This window comes from Emydura macquarii, unplaced genomic scaffold (assembly GCF_026122565.2).
Source record: "Emydura macquarii macquarii isolate MOO-44397 ecotype Brisbane River unplaced genomic scaffold, CSIRO-AGI_Emac_v2 contig_1348, whole genome shotgun sequence".
Taxonomy (NCBI): domain Eukaryota; kingdom Metazoa; phylum Chordata; order Testudines; family Chelidae; genus Emydura; species Emydura macquarii.
Window position 1 is genome coordinate 9,386,059 of NW_027131485.1, and position 20,350 is coordinate 9,406,408.

General features: G+C 51.9%; 1 protein-coding gene across 1 annotated transcript; it reads right to left on the reverse strand.

Moving 5' to 3' along the window:
• Nucleotides 1-5,803: 5,803 nt before the first annotated feature.
• On the reverse strand, nucleotides 5,804-16,362 carry LOC137155098 (nucleoside diphosphate kinase, mitochondrial-like). The gene is made up of 5 exons (XM_067551094.1): nucleotides 16,098-16,362; nucleotides 8,861-8,991; nucleotides 7,893-7,994; nucleotides 6,629-6,741; nucleotides 5,804-6,235 (listed from the first exon to the last, which is right to left on the reverse strand). The coding sequence occupies exons 1-5, from the start codon at nucleotides 16,246-16,248 to the stop codon at nucleotides 6,115-6,117; spliced, it is 618 nt and encodes a 205-aa protein (XP_067407195.1). The 5' UTR covers nucleotides 16,249-16,362; the 3' UTR covers nucleotides 5,804-6,114.
• Between the last annotated feature and the right edge of the window lie 3,988 nt (nucleotides 16,363-20,350).

The following is a 20,350-nucleotide window of genomic DNA, read 5'->3' on the forward strand; positions in this document are numbered from 1 at the left end:
TGCACCTCATGGTGCATGTAAACCCTAGCCAGTACATTACGTACCACTGCAACGCGGTACCTGTTTACCAACACACAGCAGCACTTCTAAGGCCATGCCATATCCACATGGCTGGTAGGGCGCAGTGTGTAGCCAGCTGCATTACACTGTAGTCTGGCTACTGGGGTTAAAACCTCTATTCTTGTGGTAATAGCCAGGGGTTCTTTAACAACCACAGTGCCCCTTGGGGTCTCTTCTAACCCTATGATTTTAAGTGCTTAAGCTCATGGAGGGTGGATTGTCTCATTCAGCAACGTGGTGGCACCTAAGACCACAGTGATATACTGGGGCCAGTGTTAACAGACACGCACTACCTTTTGGTTGAATCACCAAGACATTTCCCTGCACCACCTGGATTTTCCATTTCATCCAGACCCAAACAATGAAACAATGCGGCATGAAACAATGTGGCGACGTGTTGTCAAGACCTGCCCGATCTGTATGGGCAGTTGGATACCATTTATTTTAGGTTGTAATATAATGCCGCTCATTTAACCATGTAACCAGCTTCCCTTCAACAGAGATCCACAACAATAATGGCAACTAATACCACCTCACTCTTATCTGGCATGTTTCAGCAGTAGATCTCAAAGCATTGTATAGCATCATATCCCCATTTTACAGATGGGAAAACAAAGGCAGTGAACAGTGATGGGACTTGTCCGTCAGGCGGAAGCCAGAGGCAGACCCGGAAACAAAACCCTGTTCTCTGCACCAGGCAATTCTGCCTCCCCAGTCTACTGTAATATACATTTATTATGCTAATGAACATGCACAACTTGTGGTGAGTTGATCGCTTGTGTCTCCTCCCTTCCTCCATCATGCCCATACAAGAATTTTTATGAGCTCTTTTGAGAAACTCCATATGGCCAGGAGATTAATAAAATCCCTGTTCTATCAGAGAGTCTGATGCAAGATTAGCAGCTGTCATTCACATATCCCTCAGCTTTGTTACCAATGGGAACATCCACATTGCTGATTTTCCCGTGGTCCCTGTCTCCACCTATGTAGGGGTCATGGGACATAACTCTCAACAATGGTATTCTTTTTTCCCTTCCTCATTCTCATGCTGGGGGGGGTGGCTGTACAACACTAGTACTGTATGATACTGAACAAAACTGATTCATGATCCAGAGAAGGGCCCAAATCTGAACAAGCCCAGCTTTTGGGGAAGTATGAACCTAATCTTATCTTCACAACTGCCCTCTCTCTATCAGTGGCCAGATGAGAACCCCAGATCCAAGCCGCTTAAAACTTAAGGAAGATTTGAACCTGGATTTGAATGTTTCTACTCTGACCCAAATCAAACATTTATTCTAATACATCTGCCTTCACCCCGTCCCTCTACTTCTCCCTCCAGTTTACATGCTGGTTCCAAAAAGAAAGCACACAATCCTTGAATAAGGTATCTGGGAGACAGCAGGGAAAAAGGAGAGGAAGTTGAACTGGAATAGGAGGCAGACTTGTTGAAAGTCACTGAGTAAGGATAAAAGGGATGAAAAACCAGGGTGATGTCAGGGTAGGGTTCTACTGCAGATCAGAAAGTAGAGGTGGATTAAGCTTTCGTTTAAACTAACAAAAGCATCCAAAGCACAGGACTTGGTGGCGATGGGAGACTTCAACTACCCAGTCATCTGTTGGGAAAATAACACAACCAGGCACAGATTATCCAAAAACCTCTTGGAATGTACTGGAAATTATTTTTTATTTCAGAAGGTGGAGAAAGTGACTAGGGAAGAGATTCTTCTAGATTTGATTTTAACATATAGAGAGGAACCAGTTGAGAATTTGAAAGTGCAAGGCTGCTTGAGTGAAAATGATCATGAAATGTAGAGTTTATGATTCTAAAGAATGGTAGGAGGGAAAACAGCACAAAAAAGATAATGGATTTTAAGAAGGCAGACGTTAGCAAACTCAGGGAGCTGGTAGGTAAGATCCATGGGAAGCAAGTCAAAGGGGGAAAACAGTTAAAAAAGAGAGTTGGCAGGTTTTCAAAGAGACATTATTAAGGGCACAAGAGCAAACTATCCCATGTCATAGGAAAGATAAGCCAGGGAGGTCTTTTGCCATACTTCCTAACACGGAGACCTTCAATGATCTGAAACTCAAGAGAGTCCTACAACAAGGGAAACTAGGTCACATTACAGGGGATAAATATAAACAAACACCACAAGTACATAGGACAAAATTAGAAAGACCAAGGCAGAAAACGAGATTCGCTAAAGGGGTAACAAGAAAACATTCTACAAATACATTAGAAGCAAGAGACAGAGTAAGGACAGAGTAGGTCTGTTTCTCAACGGGGGGAGGAAACAATGACAGAAAATGTTGAAGTGGCAGAAGTGTTAAATGACTTTTTTTTCAGTTTACATCAAAAAGGTTAGCAGTGATTGAACATCTAACATAGTGAGTGCCAGTGAAAATGAGGTAGGATGTGAGGCTAATATGAGAAAGAACAAGTTAAAAATTACTTAGACAAGTTAGATGTCTTCAAGTCACCAGGGCCTGATGAAATGCATCCTAGAATCCTCAAGGAGCTGACTGAAGAGATATCTGAGCCATTAGCGATTATCTTCAACAAATCATGGAAGATGGGAGAGATGCTGAATTTCAAACTAGATGAGCATAATGGTCCCTTCTGGCCTTAAACTCTATGAACCTCCCATGCACTAACTGCTAGCTAAGAGTTGTTCTGTTATAAGCCAGCCCAGCCTAGCAGTGCCTGAAAATCATTTGCCATCCGATGGCTGTTAGGAAGGGTGTGCAGTGTAAGCAGAGGGCCTTGGTCTCATTCCCAAGGGACAGGTATTCGCATCACAAAGGCACAGCCACCTGGGACTAGCTAGCCCCTTGCTTAGCAGCCACGGTGGAAAGGACAGTAAGAGAAGAAGGGATGAAAATGAGCGTGGCAAAAGGAAGGAGAAAACGCAAATGGCAGAAAACACACAACTACGTCCAGAAGGATCTTTCTGCAAAGGATAAAAGGAACCATTAAGCCGATTAAAAATGAAAATGGAGACCAGCCCGTGGGGCTAAAGAAAGTTTGTGAAAGTTGCACGTTGATTTTTTTAAAATCAGTGTGTATGCCTGGGTGGGAAGGGGTGGGGGGGGGGAGGAAACTACTACAGCCTCAAAGAAAGGGGAGTGCAAGCAAATAAATTTGAGACCCACTGTGCTAGAGGGGGGAGGTCCTACTTAACTACCTGCTGCAGTTCCGGGAACATGCTGCTATCAGGGTGAATAAGGCGGCGGATGGGCTTTGAAGAGAGGATCCTTTATTTGCTGATAACTAAATTCTGAGTCGCAGCAAATGGCAAGGAACACTGCAAGCAGATTCCCAAGCATTTGGAGCATTTTTTAGGACTGGGCAATGGAAGGCAAATGCAGCATGATCCCCAGGTGAGACCGTTACAGTTGGGACCATCTAACAGATGTTCAAGTAAAAGCCTAAATGATAGAAAGCCAGGAAAGTTGCAGTTCCAGCACCAACCCTGCCTCTGCACCCACATCCTTCCCTCTCTCCACCTGTGGGCTGCAGCCCCTCAGTGATCCCCAGAGAGCGCCAGAGCTGTTTGGCTGGGTGTCTGTTCTTCAATAGCATGGTATTTAGTGTAGGCCATGCACCCACCCTTTCAGTCTACACTGGATGGTAGATATTGGGAAACACAAAGTAATGACAAGCAGGCAGAACACAACTGCAATATGCAGGACCCAGAGGGACCGGATGGTGGAACAAGACCTGCACTGGGTGCATCCAACCTCTTCAGGTTATCACGACTTGTTGATGAACCTGAGCGGATCTGCATTCTGGCAGCAGCAAAGAGAAGCTGGCTATGGTCTCAGGCAAGGAAGCTGGACTTCTGCACACCCTGCTGTCTTGTGGGGCTGTGGCCAGTATTTGGGGCATGGAGGTCTCTGGAGTGTGTGTGTGGTGGGAATTCACAGTCACTGGAGGAAGAGGGAGGTACAGGGGCTTTCCAGACCACGCAAGGAAGAGGGAAAAGGAAGACAGCTCTCCAGCCCATCAGGACGCCACATGATGGGTAAGATATTCTATTTATTTGCATTGAAATCCTCCCACACAAAGAAGGCCCTTCCAGGCAGTGCCCGTGCCATAGATTTAGAAACACAGTAAGAGGCGTTACGAACCGCTACCCTGGAAATCAGCAGCATTTTCCCTCCCCACCCCAGAAGCCTCAGCTACATCTCATACTAATCAGCAGCATGGATCAGAACCCGCCCCCCCGCTGGACTCTGCTCTCCTGCGCTGCCCACTCAGCAGACCTGGAGCGTTGCCAGGTTTGGGCTAATTTGGACATGAGGGGGAGGGGGGGATGGTGACTCCTTTCTGTCTGATAACACAGAGAACGCTTTGCCAGCTGCCACCTCTGTTTAGACTGAGCTCTCCGGAACAGGAGCTGTCCCTCACTAGGGGTCCGGGCAGCCACAAAGCCAACACAATGGGGCTTTGATTTCAGCTGGGGCCTGTAGGCACTACCATAAATATAAATAACATCAGCAAGGCGGTTCCGAAGAAGAGCTCCCCTGATCATCTCCGTCATGGCAGCATGACACAGGGAGAGAGGGTGCTTCACAGGCAGGAAGACCCCAGGCTGCTGCTGGCTTTTGAGGTCCTGTGATTTGGGATACTGTAGTCTCTGGTCCATATGTGGGCAAGACAAAGGGGTCTCCAGCCTGTACACAGATGGCAGAGATCTTCATCAACCTCAGCTCCCCCATGACACAAGGAGTTCATAAAAGCCTAGCAACAGTTCACGAGCAGCCAGGAAAGCTTCTTACCACTCAACCACAGCCCTGGCAAAATCCTGATCAGCAAATTGTACCAACAAGAGACCCACCAACCCACCCCACCCAACGCAAAGTGTTGCCATCATACTGAACCTGGAGGGAAAAGCCAGCAAAGATCTCTACGCGCCAGAGCAGGAGAAACCATCACAGGATGGACGTTAGCATTTCCTGAGTGAGTATTATGGGGTGGGGGGGGGGGGTGTGTCCCTTGTGGATTGTGAAGTCAAGGGAAAACCCTCTAGGCCCATTCTGCACTGATGTGGCCAGCATATCCCTCCAGGAAAGCAAATTCCCACGGGGCCTAAAGCATGCGTTAGTCCAGCCAACACTCAGAAAGAGAAGATCCACAGACCCCCAATCATCTCCTTAGCTACTGCCGGATCGCAAATCTTTCCTTCCCAGACAAGGTCACTGAGCAGGTCGTGGGAAATTACATCTAACTTTGGCCAATATCCACTTGGCGGTGGCACAGATGCATGGATGTGGTCTCATAGCTGTGGAGGAGGATGCGCTATCCAGGCTGACTCTATTGGATCCGGTTGATGGTACTGTGCCCCGAAGGTTCTGCTCATTCCCAGACAGATTCTCAGAGCATCAGGATGGGCAGCTGCTGCTCCTCACCCAGATCCCACCTGCTGAATCTCACCACTCAGCCCTATCCATTCTCTTGCTCAGCATCTGTCCAACCACTAGGACGCATTGCCAGATACCTCCTGCAGGCTCAGATCAGCTGCCGCTATGCTGATAGATATGGGGCAGACAGTGCCACCCACCCAGCTACCCCAGATTGCTCCACAATAACAGATGGGGGAAAATCAGAGGTTTGGACTGGGTTGCCCCATGGTTACTCCATTTATGTTGCATGTTACAACAGAGGTGGTGGCTGGCCCCACAAGACTCTCCCCTACTCCCCCCCAAGAGGAGCAGGAAAACAGAAGAGGAAGAGAAACCAGAGTCACATTTGTAACAAATTAGGTTTTAATGTGAATCCTTCAAGGACTTAACACCATTGTTTTTCCTTCATGCACATCAGATCTTCAAGGCTTCATTGGCGCTATGGTGAGAAGGCGGCAAGTCTGCCACCTGGGGCAGCTAGCAGGGTGAAGGGAGGGGGAGGCCCTCCAGCAGGGTTGATGTGAAGCGTGGCCTCCACTCTGCAGCGGCAGGATCTGTGGCGTGCCCGCTGGGCCGTGAGGAGCTACAGAAAGGCGGCGCGCTGTCCGAGGTAGAAGATCCTGTGCCAGGCAATGCAGCCAGGAGAGGCCTTCAGAGCTGGTAAGTGTTACAGTAATCACAGCAGTCCCAGTCCACTAACTCGCTGCTGTGAAACCACAAACTGATCTCCCTCTGGGCTGTCTCCACTGAGTCACTGGCGTGAACAATGTTCCTATGGCCAAGAGAAACCCACGGTAAGGATGGCAGACACACAGCCTCGAGGGCAGAACCTGGCTGTCCCGGGGACATGGACCTGCAGCAGAGACCCTTCCCTTTGCCTCTGGCCACCGCAGATGGGCAATACGCCCATGTCATAGGCTTATGTGCTACTTCAATCCCCCTAGCATCTCCCCACAATCCCCTCCACTGGGATGAGGCAACCAACCCTTTAAAATAATGTGTCCACAGATGGGACTATAGGAAGCTTAAGACATAGACTATTTCAGATGCCAGGACCTGCACCCTGGGCACTGCCAAGGAGGTTCAGGTCTGCCGGGGGCTTGTGCACATGGCATTGCCCAGCATGCTAGCACTAGTTGGCCAGCTGGCTCGGTGGTGTTTGTACCTGCTGACGTGGATGCTGAAATCTCCCCGGATCGTCCCAGGCTTGGCTTCAGCGGAGTCGGTATCTCCTACCATGGCCCTGGAAGTCCTGACCACGTTGTAACCTTCCCACACCTACAATACACACAGGCTGCGTGAGCGGCTATGCTGAGGGAGACCGGACAAGCTGTGCAGAAGCTCCCATTGCAAAGTCACCCGGGGGAGAAAGAACTCTGCCCCAGCACCCAAACTGGGTCTCCCCTTCGGGAGGGATCTCAGGGTCATTAACTGGTGCGTTCAGGCTGGCTGGGCCCTGCAGAACAGGACTGGGTACTGGGGAAGGCAGGGGGTGCCTGGGATCATATCCAGCTCTTAAGTCCCATCAGACCCTGCCTGCCAGGTGTGAAAGAAGCAGAGCGGGGCAGGCAGCCAGGCACAAGGCAGGGTAGGGCCATGCCGAGCTGAGCCAGAGCATCGTTCTGGTCCTACACTGGCGCTGTGGGCGCTGGTTCTGTGGGGGAGGGGAGCAGAGCAGAGCAGAGACAATGAGAGGTGCAGGGAGGGAAAAACTAATGGAAACCAAGGCCGAAGCCGACCGGGGGGGCGGGTCAAGCATTGAAGCAATAAGGCCTGGGGCTGGGGCTGCAGCTGGGAGTGATGTCAGCACAGGCTCTTCCCTGCCCGCCACGGCACTAAGCACCCCCTAGGTCCCTGGAGCGAGTGGGTTTCATGGCGTTGGCACTGAAGCTTGACCTGACTGGGGCGGGAACATGAGCTGGTCACTTTCACGCTGCACCTCCCCCGCCCGCCTGTGTGGGGCCAGTGCTGCTTCCTAGCACAGCAAGGGAGGGGCTCAGCCCCACCCCATAGACTGACCCCATTAGTGCACTGGCGGGGGGTCATTCTGCACTTGGATCGGGGCAGGGCGCAAATGTAAGGAAAGCGGCACCGGGTCTCAAGCCGTTGTTGTACTTCCATAACTGATGTGGCCAGTGGCCCGGAGGCGCCAGGGCTCTGAACTGCCAGGCCCGGAGGCGCCCCAGCACAAATTAAGCACTGGATCTGGGGTTGAACAAGCTGCTTTAGAAACCAAGGCCCCAGAGAATGTGGATTCCAGGCCAGTAAAGTGTTGGAAGTGTCTCCTTTCGTTGAAAGAAATCAACGATGAAATTAAAAGCACTGTCCTACATCCCCACCAATCACCTTTAACCCACCCCACCCTTCCCTGTGTCCTTACCCCTCGCCCTCAGCGCCCCCCCACCCGCCCACTGGGCTCGCAGCCTTACCATAGCAACCACTGGGCCTGAGGTCATGTAATGGATCAGTGCAGGATAGAAGGGCTTCCTCCGCAGCTCATGGTAATGTTCTGCCAGGATCCCCTCATTGGCCTGGAAGGAAGGGGGGACCCCAAAGTGAGACGCAAGCCCTGAGCCCAGGACAGGATCCTGTGGGAAAGCAATAGGCCCTAACTCCTCCCTTCTGCCAGATTTCTGTGCACAAACAAGTTCCTGATCATGGGCTGGGGGAGCTGCAGAGGTAGGAACCAGAAATCAACCTCAAACTGAGTTCTTGTGTCTCCCAATTTACATTTCCCCCGGCCACCATTTGTGGATCCCAGGGGGTGGAGTGGGGATTTAGAGGTGAGTGGAAAAAGAGTTAGTGGACTGGACTCTATCCTGGCAGATCCTGGCTTAAATGTGGTCTAAATGACCAAGCTTGGGGACCCCCGTCGAAGCCCTAGTGGGCCTGTATTTAGATCACAAAAAGCTCACTGACTGACAATCAGCTCCGGCTCAAAAAGTCTAGAAATGGCCTGGCAGAGGGGGCAGGATCAGACTGAGGGGCATCGCCAGAGCTGAGAGTTGCAGGAGTGCAATAATGGAGGCTGCAGGCTAGGCGACGCAGGGGGAGAGGTTGGTAGGGGGAGAACGGCCCAGGCCTGCAATAGTGGAGCGAACAGAGCAGAGCCAGGGGAGGCAGGAGTGCAGGATGCCTGTTGGAGATGCAGCGATGCTCAGGATTGGAACAGCAGGGGGTGCTGAGGGCCAGGTTTGAGCTGTGACTGCTGGGGAAGGTTAGACAGGTCCTGCCAGCACGGCCTGGCTCAGGCCAGAATGGGCAGAGCCTCACATCCATCAGCGCACAAATCTAGTCTATGTTTTAACATCCCCCCGCCACGCAGCTGGTCTGTCCAGGCCTCTGGATTGCCTGGCCCCAGCACAGAGAAACAGGCTGGGATGGGGCAGGCGGGTACCTGGAGCAGCTTCATGCCAACTAGCTTGAATCCGCGCCTCTCAAAGCGTTTGATCACATCACCGACCAGCCTCCTCTGCACTCCGTCCGGCTTCACCGCCACCAACGTCCGTTCCTGGATCCCGGGGATCCCTGATGGACAGTGAGAGAGGGGCAGGTTACAGCCCAGGTCACACACCCACAAACACAACAAGAGCTGGGACTGACAGATGAAGGCACCCACCTTCTCCCAGCAAAGTCAGAAGCAGGGAGCAGGAATTACTGGCTTCACATGGCAGCTGGTTTTCCTGCTCAGACCCCTGGTGCCGGCAGGAACAGCCAGACCTTGGAGCAGGATTCCCAACAATCCCAGCATGTCCTGGTTTTTGCTGCCTAGCCCCAGATGGGGGCTGGAGTGTGGGTACGTTTCTCTTACAGGGTCAGAGCTCATGAGGTGCTCAGCACCCACTGGTCCTGCAATGGGGGTCGTGGGTGCTTGGCATCTCTCAGGACTGAGAAACAATTGAAGGAATCTGAGCCCTTCAAAAATACCCCTGGGGCAGCAGCAGATGGATGAGCCAACGTGCTCCGATACCACAGTGATGGGCACAGCACCAATACCTAGATGGAGCATAAAGAGAGTGGGCCTGCGGCGCCAAAGATCAGAAACTTCTGGAGCAGGGGCTCAGAACACAGGGTCCAGCTGATTCCACACAGCTGCTCTCGTGCTCTGGAAGAGCAGCACCTGTTCCTAGAGCCTCCCAGCAAACCGTCTCTCCTGAGGCAGAGATGGTGCTGGGCACAACACACTCCCTAATTGCCAGCACAGATCTCGCTGGGCGTTAATGAAAGGACAGGCCAAGCCAAGCAGCAGGCTCCAGGGAACTAACCCCTCCCCCCCCCACCTGTCTGTCACTGTCTGACTGTTGCATCACCACTCGGTGCCTCGGTTGCCCCATCGGTACAATAAGGAGAATGACACTGACTCACCAGGCTGGGAGGCCGACTTTGTTAGGGCCTGAAAAGTGTAGGTGCCAGGGAAGGGCCAACAGATCCCCCCTCCCTTATGCCCCATGCATGCCTGCCCAGGCTTCCCCTCCCTGAGTGCAGGCCTCTCCAGAAGGCAGGGAAGCTCGCATTTCTGGAGACCGTTACTGTGGTCACAAAGAACGATAAGCCATCGCTCTCAAAGCAGGGCAGGATCACCACCCCCCCTTTTAGAGATGGGCAAACAGACACAGGAAGGGGAAGTGACGTGCCCAAAATCACCCAGTGGCACATCCAAGAATAGAACCAGGTCTCCTGAGTCCCAGTCTGGTGCTCCACCCACCAGGCAACACTGCCTCGAATGCCACATTCCCCTCCTAGAATAGCCGCAGGCCTGTGGCTACACGAGGTGCAACTGGGGCAAAGGCAGCAGATGCGCTAGCTGCCCCCTCCCTCCCTCAGCGCCCCCCCTTCTCCTGCCACGGTGCCAGCTGCCAGCACAGCCACAGAGAGCAGCCCAGCTCCCTCCCCGTTCAGATCACCGCCCTCCGCTGCCTGCCCATTGCCCCCTCCAGTCTGAATTCTTCACTTGCAGCCCTGCCACCCCAACCCCTCCATGCACCAGGCTCCGTCTGCCCACACACTGGGACATCATTTAGCGAGATTTGCTCTCGTTTCTCCTACTTTCATCGCCGTAGGGAACGTTCTAACCACGGAGGCAAAGAGCCCTGCTCTCACTTGTCAAAGGGAGGCACCTGCAGCCAGCTACCCTGCAAGGCTTCCCCCATCCCTGATCTGCAGCCCCCCTGCTATTCCAGCCCCGAGCTCTTTGCATGCACAGTTCTGCTGCGGCCTCTCCCACCTGGGATAACGTCTCCTTGATAGTCACAGCTTGCCAACACAACTTTCCATCCACACCCACCAAACACAGGGGTGGCAATGCTGCTACACTACCGACCCACACATCATCCTTCAAGCATCACTTCTCTTGCTCCCACCCTACCCTGGCCTTGTGCGATAGATAGAGACATAGAACCATAGCATCGTAGGACTGGAAGGGACCTCGAGAGGTCATCCAGTCCAGCACTCTGCACTCAAGGTGGGACCAAGCATTATCTAGACGACCATCCCTGACAGGTGTTTGTCTAACCTGCTCTTAAAAAACTCAAATGATGGAGATTCCACAACCTCCCTAGACAATTTATTCCAGTGCTTAACTACCCAGACAGTTAGGAAGCTTTTCCTAATGTCCAACCTAAACCACTCTTGCTGTAATTTAAGCTCATTGCTTCTTGTCCTATCCTGAAAGGCTAAGGAGAACAATATTTCTCCTTCCTGCTTGGTAACAACCTTCTATGTACTTGAAAACTGGTATCAAGCCCTCCCCCCGGTCTTCTCTTCTCCAGACTAAACAAACCCAGTTTTTTCAATCTTCCCTCACAGATCGTGTTTTCTACACCTTTAATAATTTTTGTTGCTTGACTTTCTCCAATGTGTCCACATCTTTCCTAAAATGTAGTGACCAGAACAGGACACAATATTCCAGCTGAGGCCTAATCAGCATGGAGCAGAGTGGACGAATTACTCTTTGCGTCTTGCTTACGAACTCTTGCTAATACATCCCAGAACAAGATTTGCTTTTTTTGCAACAGTGTGACGCTGTTGACTCATATTTAGCTTGTGATCAACTACAATCCCCAGATCCCTTTCTACAGTACTCTTTCCTAGGCAGTCATTTCCCATTTTGTACATGTGCAACTGATTGTTCCTTCCTAAGTGGAGTACTTTGCACTTGTCCTTATTGAATTTCATCCTATTTACTTCATACCATTTCTCCAATTTGTCCAGATCATTCTGAATTTTAATCCTATCCTCCAAAGCACTTGCAACCAGCCCCTCCCAGCTTGGTGCTGTCTGCAAACTTTATGAGTGTACTCTTTATGCCATAATCTAAATAATTGATGAAGATATTGGACAGAACCAGACCCAGAACTGATCCCTAGGGGACCCAACTTGATATGCCCTTCCAATTTGACTTTGAACTACTGATAACTACTCTCTGGAAGTGGTTTTCCAACCAGTTACGCACCCACCTTATAGTAGCTCCATCTGGGTTGTATTTTCCTAGCTTGTTTACGAGAAGGTCATACAAGACAGTATCAAAGGCCTTGCTAAAATCAAGATATACCACATCTACTGCTTCTCCCCTACCCATAAGTCTTGTTACATTGTTAAAGAAAGCTATCAGGTTGGTTTGACACAATTTGTTCTTGACAAATCCATGCTGTTACTTCTCATCTTATTATCTTCTAGGTGAAAAGTTCCAGAGGGGTAGCCATGTTAGCCTGTATACAGCAAAAACAACGAGAGTCCTGTAGCACTTTAAAGACTAACACATTTAATTTCTGCAAGCATAAGCTTTCGTGGGCTATAACCCACTTTGTCAGATGTAAGGAATAGAAATCACATAGGAGGTATATATATACACATATCCAAGGCTAAGGAACAACGAGATCTAACTGAATGGACTTTGCTTATAGTAGTTGTGGCCTATTCACAACCATTGATTAGGAGGTGAGAATGTATGAACAGTGACAATTACTTCTTGTAATGAGAGTACCATTCCAAGTCCCTATTTAGACCCAGTTTGATTGTGACAAGTTTGCAGATGATTTCTACTTCTAGGTGTTTGCAAACTGATAGCTTAACTTCAGTACCCGGAAAGATAATGGAGCAAATAATTAAGCAGACTGGTCTGATATTCCCCGGGTTGTCCTTTTTATAGATTGGCACTATAGTTGCCCTTTTCCAGTCCTCTGGAATCTCTCCCGTCTTCCACGATAATCCAAGATAATCGCTAATGGTGCGGATATCTCCTCAGTCAGCTTCTTGAGGATTCTAGGATGTATTTCATCAGGCCTTGGTGACTTGTTTTCTTGTTACCTTTGATGATGACCTGTTCTGTTCATTCCCTCTGAAGCACCTGGCATTGGCCACTGTTGGAAGACAGGATACTGGGCTAGATGGACCATTGGCCCTACCCAGTATGGTCATTCTTCTGTTCTTACTCTTTGTGTCTTTAGCTAGTTTAATCTCATTTTGTGCCTTGGCCTTTCTAATTTTGTACCTACATACATTACAACAGAGCTGGCGGGAGGGGTTATGGGCCAGGCAACATTTAACTAAGAAGAAGTTTCTCTGAGTGCATCACAGTGCTTCAGCCACCAGCTGTCCCATCAGAGGGCGCAGGAGGCAAGAACAACAGTGAGATTATTCCAGGCCAGAGACTGTTACTGTTCAGTCCAAACCTCCTGTCACAGTGTCCTTCTCTTTCAGCCAGCCAGTCAGGCATCTGACCCTGAGCCAGGACTCAGGAGGGGGCACAGCAGAGAGGGGACCTGCCTTGCTATCGGCAGACAATCCCCAGATCCTCGTGGGCCCTGAGGATGAGTCATGGACCAGATCAGAGGGAAGGCCCTGAATACACAGAGAACTCGCAAGCAAGGACAAAATCCTGAGAGCTATGATAAGCTGAAGTTTTCCATTGCACAGGGACCTCAGAATCAATTCCCACCTCCTCGCTAAAACCTGACACTCATCAGAGGAGCAAGAGTAACTGGCAGCTCCGACACCTGTGCTCTGATGAAGAGGTCACTCGTGATTGGCAAACAAAGAGGACTAAGGCAGAGATATGATTGCTCTCTAAAAATAAATACCAGGGAGCAGGAAGAGTTATTTATGTTAATTGCCAATGTGGACACAAGGACAAATGGATATAAACTGGCTATCAACAAGTTCAGGCTTGAAATTAGATGAAGGTTTCTAACCATCAGAGGAGTGAAGTTCTGGAACAGCCTTCCAAGGGAGCAGTGGGGGCAAAAACCTAACTAACTTCAAGACTGAGCTTGATAAGTTTGTGGAGGGTATGGTATGGTCAGACTGGCTACAATGGCACATGGCTGATCTACGACTGCAAGCAGCAAATATCTCCAACGGACAGTGATGGGCCACTAGATGAGGAAGGCTCTGAGTTACTACAGAGAATTCTTTCCCAGGTGTTTGGCTGGATCTTGCCCACATGCTCAGGGTCCAACTAATTGCCATATTTGGGGTCAGGAAAGCATTTTCTCTTGGGTCAGATGGGCAGAGACCCTGGTGGTTTTTTGCCTCTCTCTGCAGTGTGGGACCCACGTCACATGCAGGTTTAAACTAGTGAAAATGGTGAATTCTCTGTAACTTGAAGTCTTTAAACCATGATTTGAGGTGGTCAGTAACTCAGCCAGAAGTTAGGGGTCTATTACAGGAGTGGGCAGGTGAGGTTTTGTGGCCTGCGATATGGAGGAGGTCAGACTAGATCATGATGGTCCCTTCTGACCTTAAAGTCTACAAGTTTCAGCTTGATCCCATCCTTGCACCCAGGACAAATGAGTTCCAGCGATCAGGCTTACGCATGGTCAGTTCTACAGCGCAGCAAGGCCCATGTCAGAGCGGCACCTTGAATTCAGGGCTTGTACTTGCTCATTATTTGATGCCCAGTTGTCTGTCTAGCTGGATGCCTAACTGCAGCCATCGCTGGAGGTTAGATTGAACTGCTTGGAGAAAGGCTAGCAGCTGATTGGCAACTGTAAGCAGAGGTGCTGGCCTAGCGCAGTACGCTTTCAGTAATCCAGGCCTGGCCTATGCTCAGCCCCAGTTCCATGGGCTTTACTTATAGCAGACAGACAGACCGGAAAGGAGAACGAAGCATATGGGCAGCTTGAATCTATCCCTCTGTTGCTAAGTTCAAGAGGATTTCTAAAAGACTCAAAAGCTTTAAACCCCAGGAACTAAAGGGCTCACTTCTCTCTGCAGCGGCAGGAGAGAATACAGGGAAAAAGGTGAATAGGAAGAGAGCGGGTTGTAGGGACTAAGAGAGCCCGTCACCCGATGCTGCCTTTCAGTCAAAGAAAAGGCTCCAGTGACAGATGCATCCCTAGCAATGGGGCAAGCGCCAGCGCAGAAAGCACTTCTGAGTTGTGGCTGCTGAAGATGTGGGACCCTGTCTAGACTCGCACTTGCGTTGTTGCCAGCACTAGGGCAGCTGAAAGGATGCAAAGTTTTCTAGAGCAGGCACAGCTGGACACACGCCAAACTCAGAGGGGAGCCCGGGGGGGGGGGGGGGGAGCTTTCGCTTTTTGGCCAGTTGGCATGAGAGCCACACCAATGGAGATGCGCAGCGACACCCCCATTGTTACAACTTGGGACGGGCTGATTGTATTTGAAATCCCCACTTCCTCTTTCCTCCCAGAAACTTGGAAAACATTCTGGTCCCAGGCCCAGAATAGGGCAAACGAGGATTATCAGGCTGGGGCACCCAGAGCTGGCTGGACGGGACGCAGCTGAGCGTCGTTGGCCCAGGCAACAGCAGGGAGATCCATCTCAGCTTCCTCTGCAGGGACAAAGGGACCAGCCCTCAGCACCAAACCCCTCCACCCGCAGCGCCACTCTGGCTTCTGAGCAACAAAATGAAAGGCAACAAGCCTGCTGCTGCCTTTGCTGCAGGGCAGTTTAAACACACAGTAAAGCAGCTGGGGAGAAGGGCTGCCATAGGGTGGGGGCTGCGTTTTTCATTCTCGGGGCTGTGACCAGGGACCCCGCCCAGAGCGCTCCGGGGTCGCGGTGCCCAGCAGCAGCGCGGGATCTTGCCAGTAGCGTCAGTCCCTAGAGCTTTAGCCGACCCCGAGGCCTTGGACCATTTCCTGCGACAGCAGCAGATGCCGGCAGGCTGCCGCTCTGGGAACGGCGCTGGCGGGGAGGGACTGGGAGCTGTTGCAGGGAGAGCGCAGCACAGGACCGGGCCGGCTGCGGGGCAGCAGAGGGGCAGGGAAGGGAACGGGAAGCGAGGCGAAGCCAACAGGCTGCGAGGGCCGGGCCGGGCCGGGCCGGGGGAGGGGTTTCCCCGGCTGCACGTGGAAATACTGTGCTGGAGACAAAGGCAGAGGCCGGGCCGGCAGCGGTGACTGAGTTCGCTGCTTCCAGCCGCGCGGCACGTTCCCGTTCCCGGGCGCAGCGCAGCAGCTGGGCCCCGTCAGACACCGCGCCCGCGCCGGCCTTTGGTGCCGCTCGCTGGGGGGGAAGGAGGAGGGGGAGGGTGATTTGTGTATTGCGGGGTCGGGTCGGGTCATCCCAGGCAGCGCGAGAGCCGGGACAACGCAGCGCGAGACGCCCGGGGATGATGGGAGCGGGGACGGTCGCGCGCGGCTCGGCAGCCTCCCGCCGCGCGCGGGACTCACCGGCGCTGAAGGGCCGCCCGCAGCCGGGCCCCAGGGAGCGCGGGGCTGGCGGCGCCTCCGGCTTGAGGCGCTCGGGGCCCGGCGCGGAGCCGCACAGACTCCACGGGCCCTGCAGGAGGCTCCTGGCCACGCAGCGCTGGAAGAGGCCCATACTGGACGCCGGGCGGCCCGCTCCCCTGCAGCGGACCGGGGGCAGCGGGGCTCGGCCCGGCCGCTGCCAGCCAGGGCTCTGCCGCCTGCCCCGGCTGGGTTTATAGCCCGGCCCAGGGATGGGTCGGGGCGGGGGAGGCTCCGCTCCGGCCCCCCCATCACCGCTTGTCCCTGCGAGGAACAAGGGCGGTGTCGGGTTTCCGTCCCACCCCTTAAAGTGGACGCCAGGCCAGGCCCGCCCCCCATAGGCGGGTGCAACGGCCCCGGCCCTAGGGCCAGCTTCCCCCCCAACCCCTTTCGCCCCAACCCCTCTCCCCGGCGTCGCTACACCTGCCCCAGAGCAGCTCCTCCTCCCCCACAGGGTATGCACAGTACCAGGAGCCACAGGGCCCCTAGCCACCACCACCCCCGAGCCAGCCTGTCCCCAACTCCCCCGTGCACCCACTACCCCCCTGCACCTACTGGCCCAGCTCGGGCTGCACCCCGCATACTCCCACCCCAGCAATCCTGACTAGCCTGGTCCCACCTCTGCCCAGCTGCCACCCTGTCTCCTCCTGGCCTCTCAGCTGATGGGGACAGCACAAGAAGCTGAAGGGCCTAGGCTCCCCCTCCAATCCCCCTTCACAAACTCACAGCAGTGCAGCTAAGGGGAGTGGGTGGCAGGGTGCGCTAAGTTTAGAGAAACGAGACAGGAGACCTCAACCCCTGCAAACACCCTTAGGAAGGGAGGGATCAAAGGAGGGTGAGGGCAACTGTCATTAAACCAAACCTCTGGGAGCCTGGCTCAGTTCCTGCCTGGCTCATCCATCCCCCCCAGCCCAGCATCGCTCCTGTGCAACCCTGGGCAGGAAGCTACGGCCTCCCCAAACTGACAACCCACAATGGGAGTGGGGCAGTAGGTGGCCACCTCCTTTTGTAGCCCCCGAGGCAGAGAGCAGCAAGGGGTGCAGAGGGATGGCAGGCACTGAAGGAGTTGATGCAACACAGCACATGGCCTAGGAGTCACTGGGATGGAGGAATGGCTGGTAAGTTGCTCTGTTTTGTAGGCAGGGAGCCGTGGGAACCTGTCCCTCCCGTGGTGCTAGGTGGCCTACCACTCAATCCCACGTTGCCTATGAAAGCTGCAACCTTGACCCAAATTCTTTACCTGGAGGTGCCCCAGCCACACCTGCTGAGTGCAGCCCCTCCCTCTCCTCTGTGCACCTGCTCATGTGCACAAGGAAGTGCAGCCACATTACCCACCTCTTCACAGCAGGCATCAGCATGCAGTGCAAAAGGGCCTTTGTCGGTTTTAAAACCCTTCCTGGATTGTTCCAGGTGACTCCTAGGGGCCCTGTTTACTCACCACCTCAGGATTGTCTGTCCTTCCGCACAGCCCTGCCACCAGTGATGAAAGAGCTGTTGGCTCGGCAGCTTCCTCTGGTACCTGGAGCCAGCCTTCCGGTCCTACAGTTCCCTCTGGGAAGAGATTTTCCATTATTCATCCTCCCTCTGGGTCACAGTTTGCATTGAAGATGCCACACACATGCCTTATATTGCTTTAACTCTTGCCCTGGATCTAATCGTAGTCATGCACATTTGGAAAGATTTTAAATTTTAGGCAGCTGCAGTGCAAGCTCCTCTCTCTCAGCTCTGGCAGTGCGCCCCATTCACAGACATGTGACAGTCACGTCACTTAACACGCACTTGTATTACAGCGATGAGCGCAGCGTAAGAATAAAGCAGGATATAGCATTACTGCTGCAGGTCAGTCCTGACCTGCTGTTTCTCTACCAGCCTCCCTCTACAGAGTGCCAACTGTGCCAAAGTGTGTGGGGATTGAGTGATATAAGCAGACATCCTCTGGGAGTATCAACTTCTTATGCAAGCTGCTGGAAATACAACTAGCAGCCGGATTCCTCCATCCCAGAGAACAAAAAAGAGACCCAAGCTATCTAGAGGCCCTTCCTAATTAACAGTAATATTTAACTGAGTAGGAATTTGGAAACCAGCTCTCACCTTGTAACAATGTTAGGGACGGCCTCATGCTCCTAGGAGGAGAGAGGCAATAAAACCAGAAATCTGTGTTAGAATATGAAAAGGGGGTGGAGGGGGAAGCATTTAAAAACTGGTGCTCCAAGAAATGTTTCAAATAATGTGGTCAGAGTTTAGTCTAAGTTGGCAAACCTGATGGAGAACGGGGAATGGAAGAAACGTAGCTCTTTGCATCATCTCCCTTTTACAAACAGGGAAACTGAGGCACAGAAAGGGAAGCAACTTGCCTAGGGTTACATAAAGCCAGGGCACAGCTGGGAACGGAACCTAGGTTGTCTTGCCACCCAGCCCACTTCCCTATCCACTAACAGGCATTAGATTAGTCTCCACTAATGGATGGCTACTGCAGCTGCACTCACCACAAAAGCATCTCGTGATCTTTTGTACAGAAGATTGGTTGCTTTTATTAAATCTCTGGTCACTATTAAAAAGCCAACTGCCCCTGACAGTGGTAGCAGTCACTGAGCAGTTATTGCTCAAGCTAAAGCATAGGGGACTACTGCAGTAACTCAGGTAGGAGAAGATGGTGACCACTGCAAGGGGCTTTAGGGACAGCAAACCACAAGAGCAGAGCTAAAAATGGTTGTCGTCAGAACCTCACAGCTGGGATTAATTTCCTGTAATTCATTTTATAACTGGATTAATTTAATTTCCCATACACGTAAGACTCCCGAGACTCTTCTTAGGACAACTGTGACTCAAACATTTCTATTAAACCAGCTCCAAGTCAATGGAAAATTGTAGTCACTTAGTTTCTTTAAAATGGAGGTAATTTGAACTAGTTCCCAGCATGCTCCTGGGACATTTTTATGAGCTAATTAATACTACTGTGTGCTCATATAAAGCTCACTGCCCAAGGATCTCCAAACCCTTTACAAACAGTGAATTAAGCCTCACAACAGCCTTGCCTGGGTCATGTTACTGTAGTTTTACAGATGGGATAATTGAGACACCTCTGGGCACGCAGGCCCAGGACAGATCCACAAGACCATTCTTCACTGCTGCATTGTTCATGCAAGTCATACAGCCTCCATCACAAGTGTTATCAATGAGCAAGTGCACGGCCCAGGCTCTACAGCTGTGAAGGTTGTTATTCAAAAGTTTCCTATTACATCATGACCCATGGCAACGCTTTCACTTGCGGACCCAGTGGCATGAAGAGCCAAGCTGCACCAGCCTTCCAAAAAAAAAAAAAAAAATGCTTAGCTCTATCACCTCCTAAGAGGAGAACGGGCAGCCCAATCTTCCTGATCACTCCTAGCACGCAGCAACCCCTCGAGCACTTGATTTGACTCTTCCCATGAGTCTGATCTTGCTTTTAAAATCTCCCTTTGACCTTGGCAGCTCTTTTCTGTCCAAGCTGTAAGGACTGGCCTCCAGCAGTAGGACAGCCCTCCAGTGGGGATAGCTGTCTGCTAGCTCACACCCAAGCAAAGGCCTGGGCCAACCATCATTCTCCCCCATCCTGGTTACAGACTACGGCAATCACCCCAGTGCCCACCAATGGAATGCAAGAAAGGAATCTGAGTGCCTGCTCTGGACAGTGCCGGCGAGTGGCCCAAAGACAGAAGCGGGGTGTAAAGACAGAGGAAAAATGAAAGGATTTTTAGGGCAAGACCTCACTCTTTGCTGGAGATGGCCAACAACTGAGGCAAAATGCAACCGAAGCTCTTAGTGCCTGGAGGCAGCAGCCAAGCAGGTGAAGGGCTGGCTGCATACCCATGAACAGGGCTGGACTTTGGGGACAAGGGAAAGCAATTGATACCCAATCCCCCTCCTAGTACAACTGTGGATTAAAGACAGTGGCTGTGTATAAATACCCCCCTCACTCATGAGTGGCTCCTTGGGCACCTTCCAGCCATAGTCTGTCACTGTCCTGACAGCACAATGATTCAATCCCTGCAAAGCCAACCCAGCTCTGGAAGAACAGGCTAAATTCTGTTAGCTATCAGCCTAACCATTCCATTCTGCTCACAGATGAGGCACATGACCAGAAAAGGGGCAGGGACACCACCACTCTCATTTTTGACCCCTGACCTGCCTTTTTTTTCCTGTCTCCTTCATTCTCT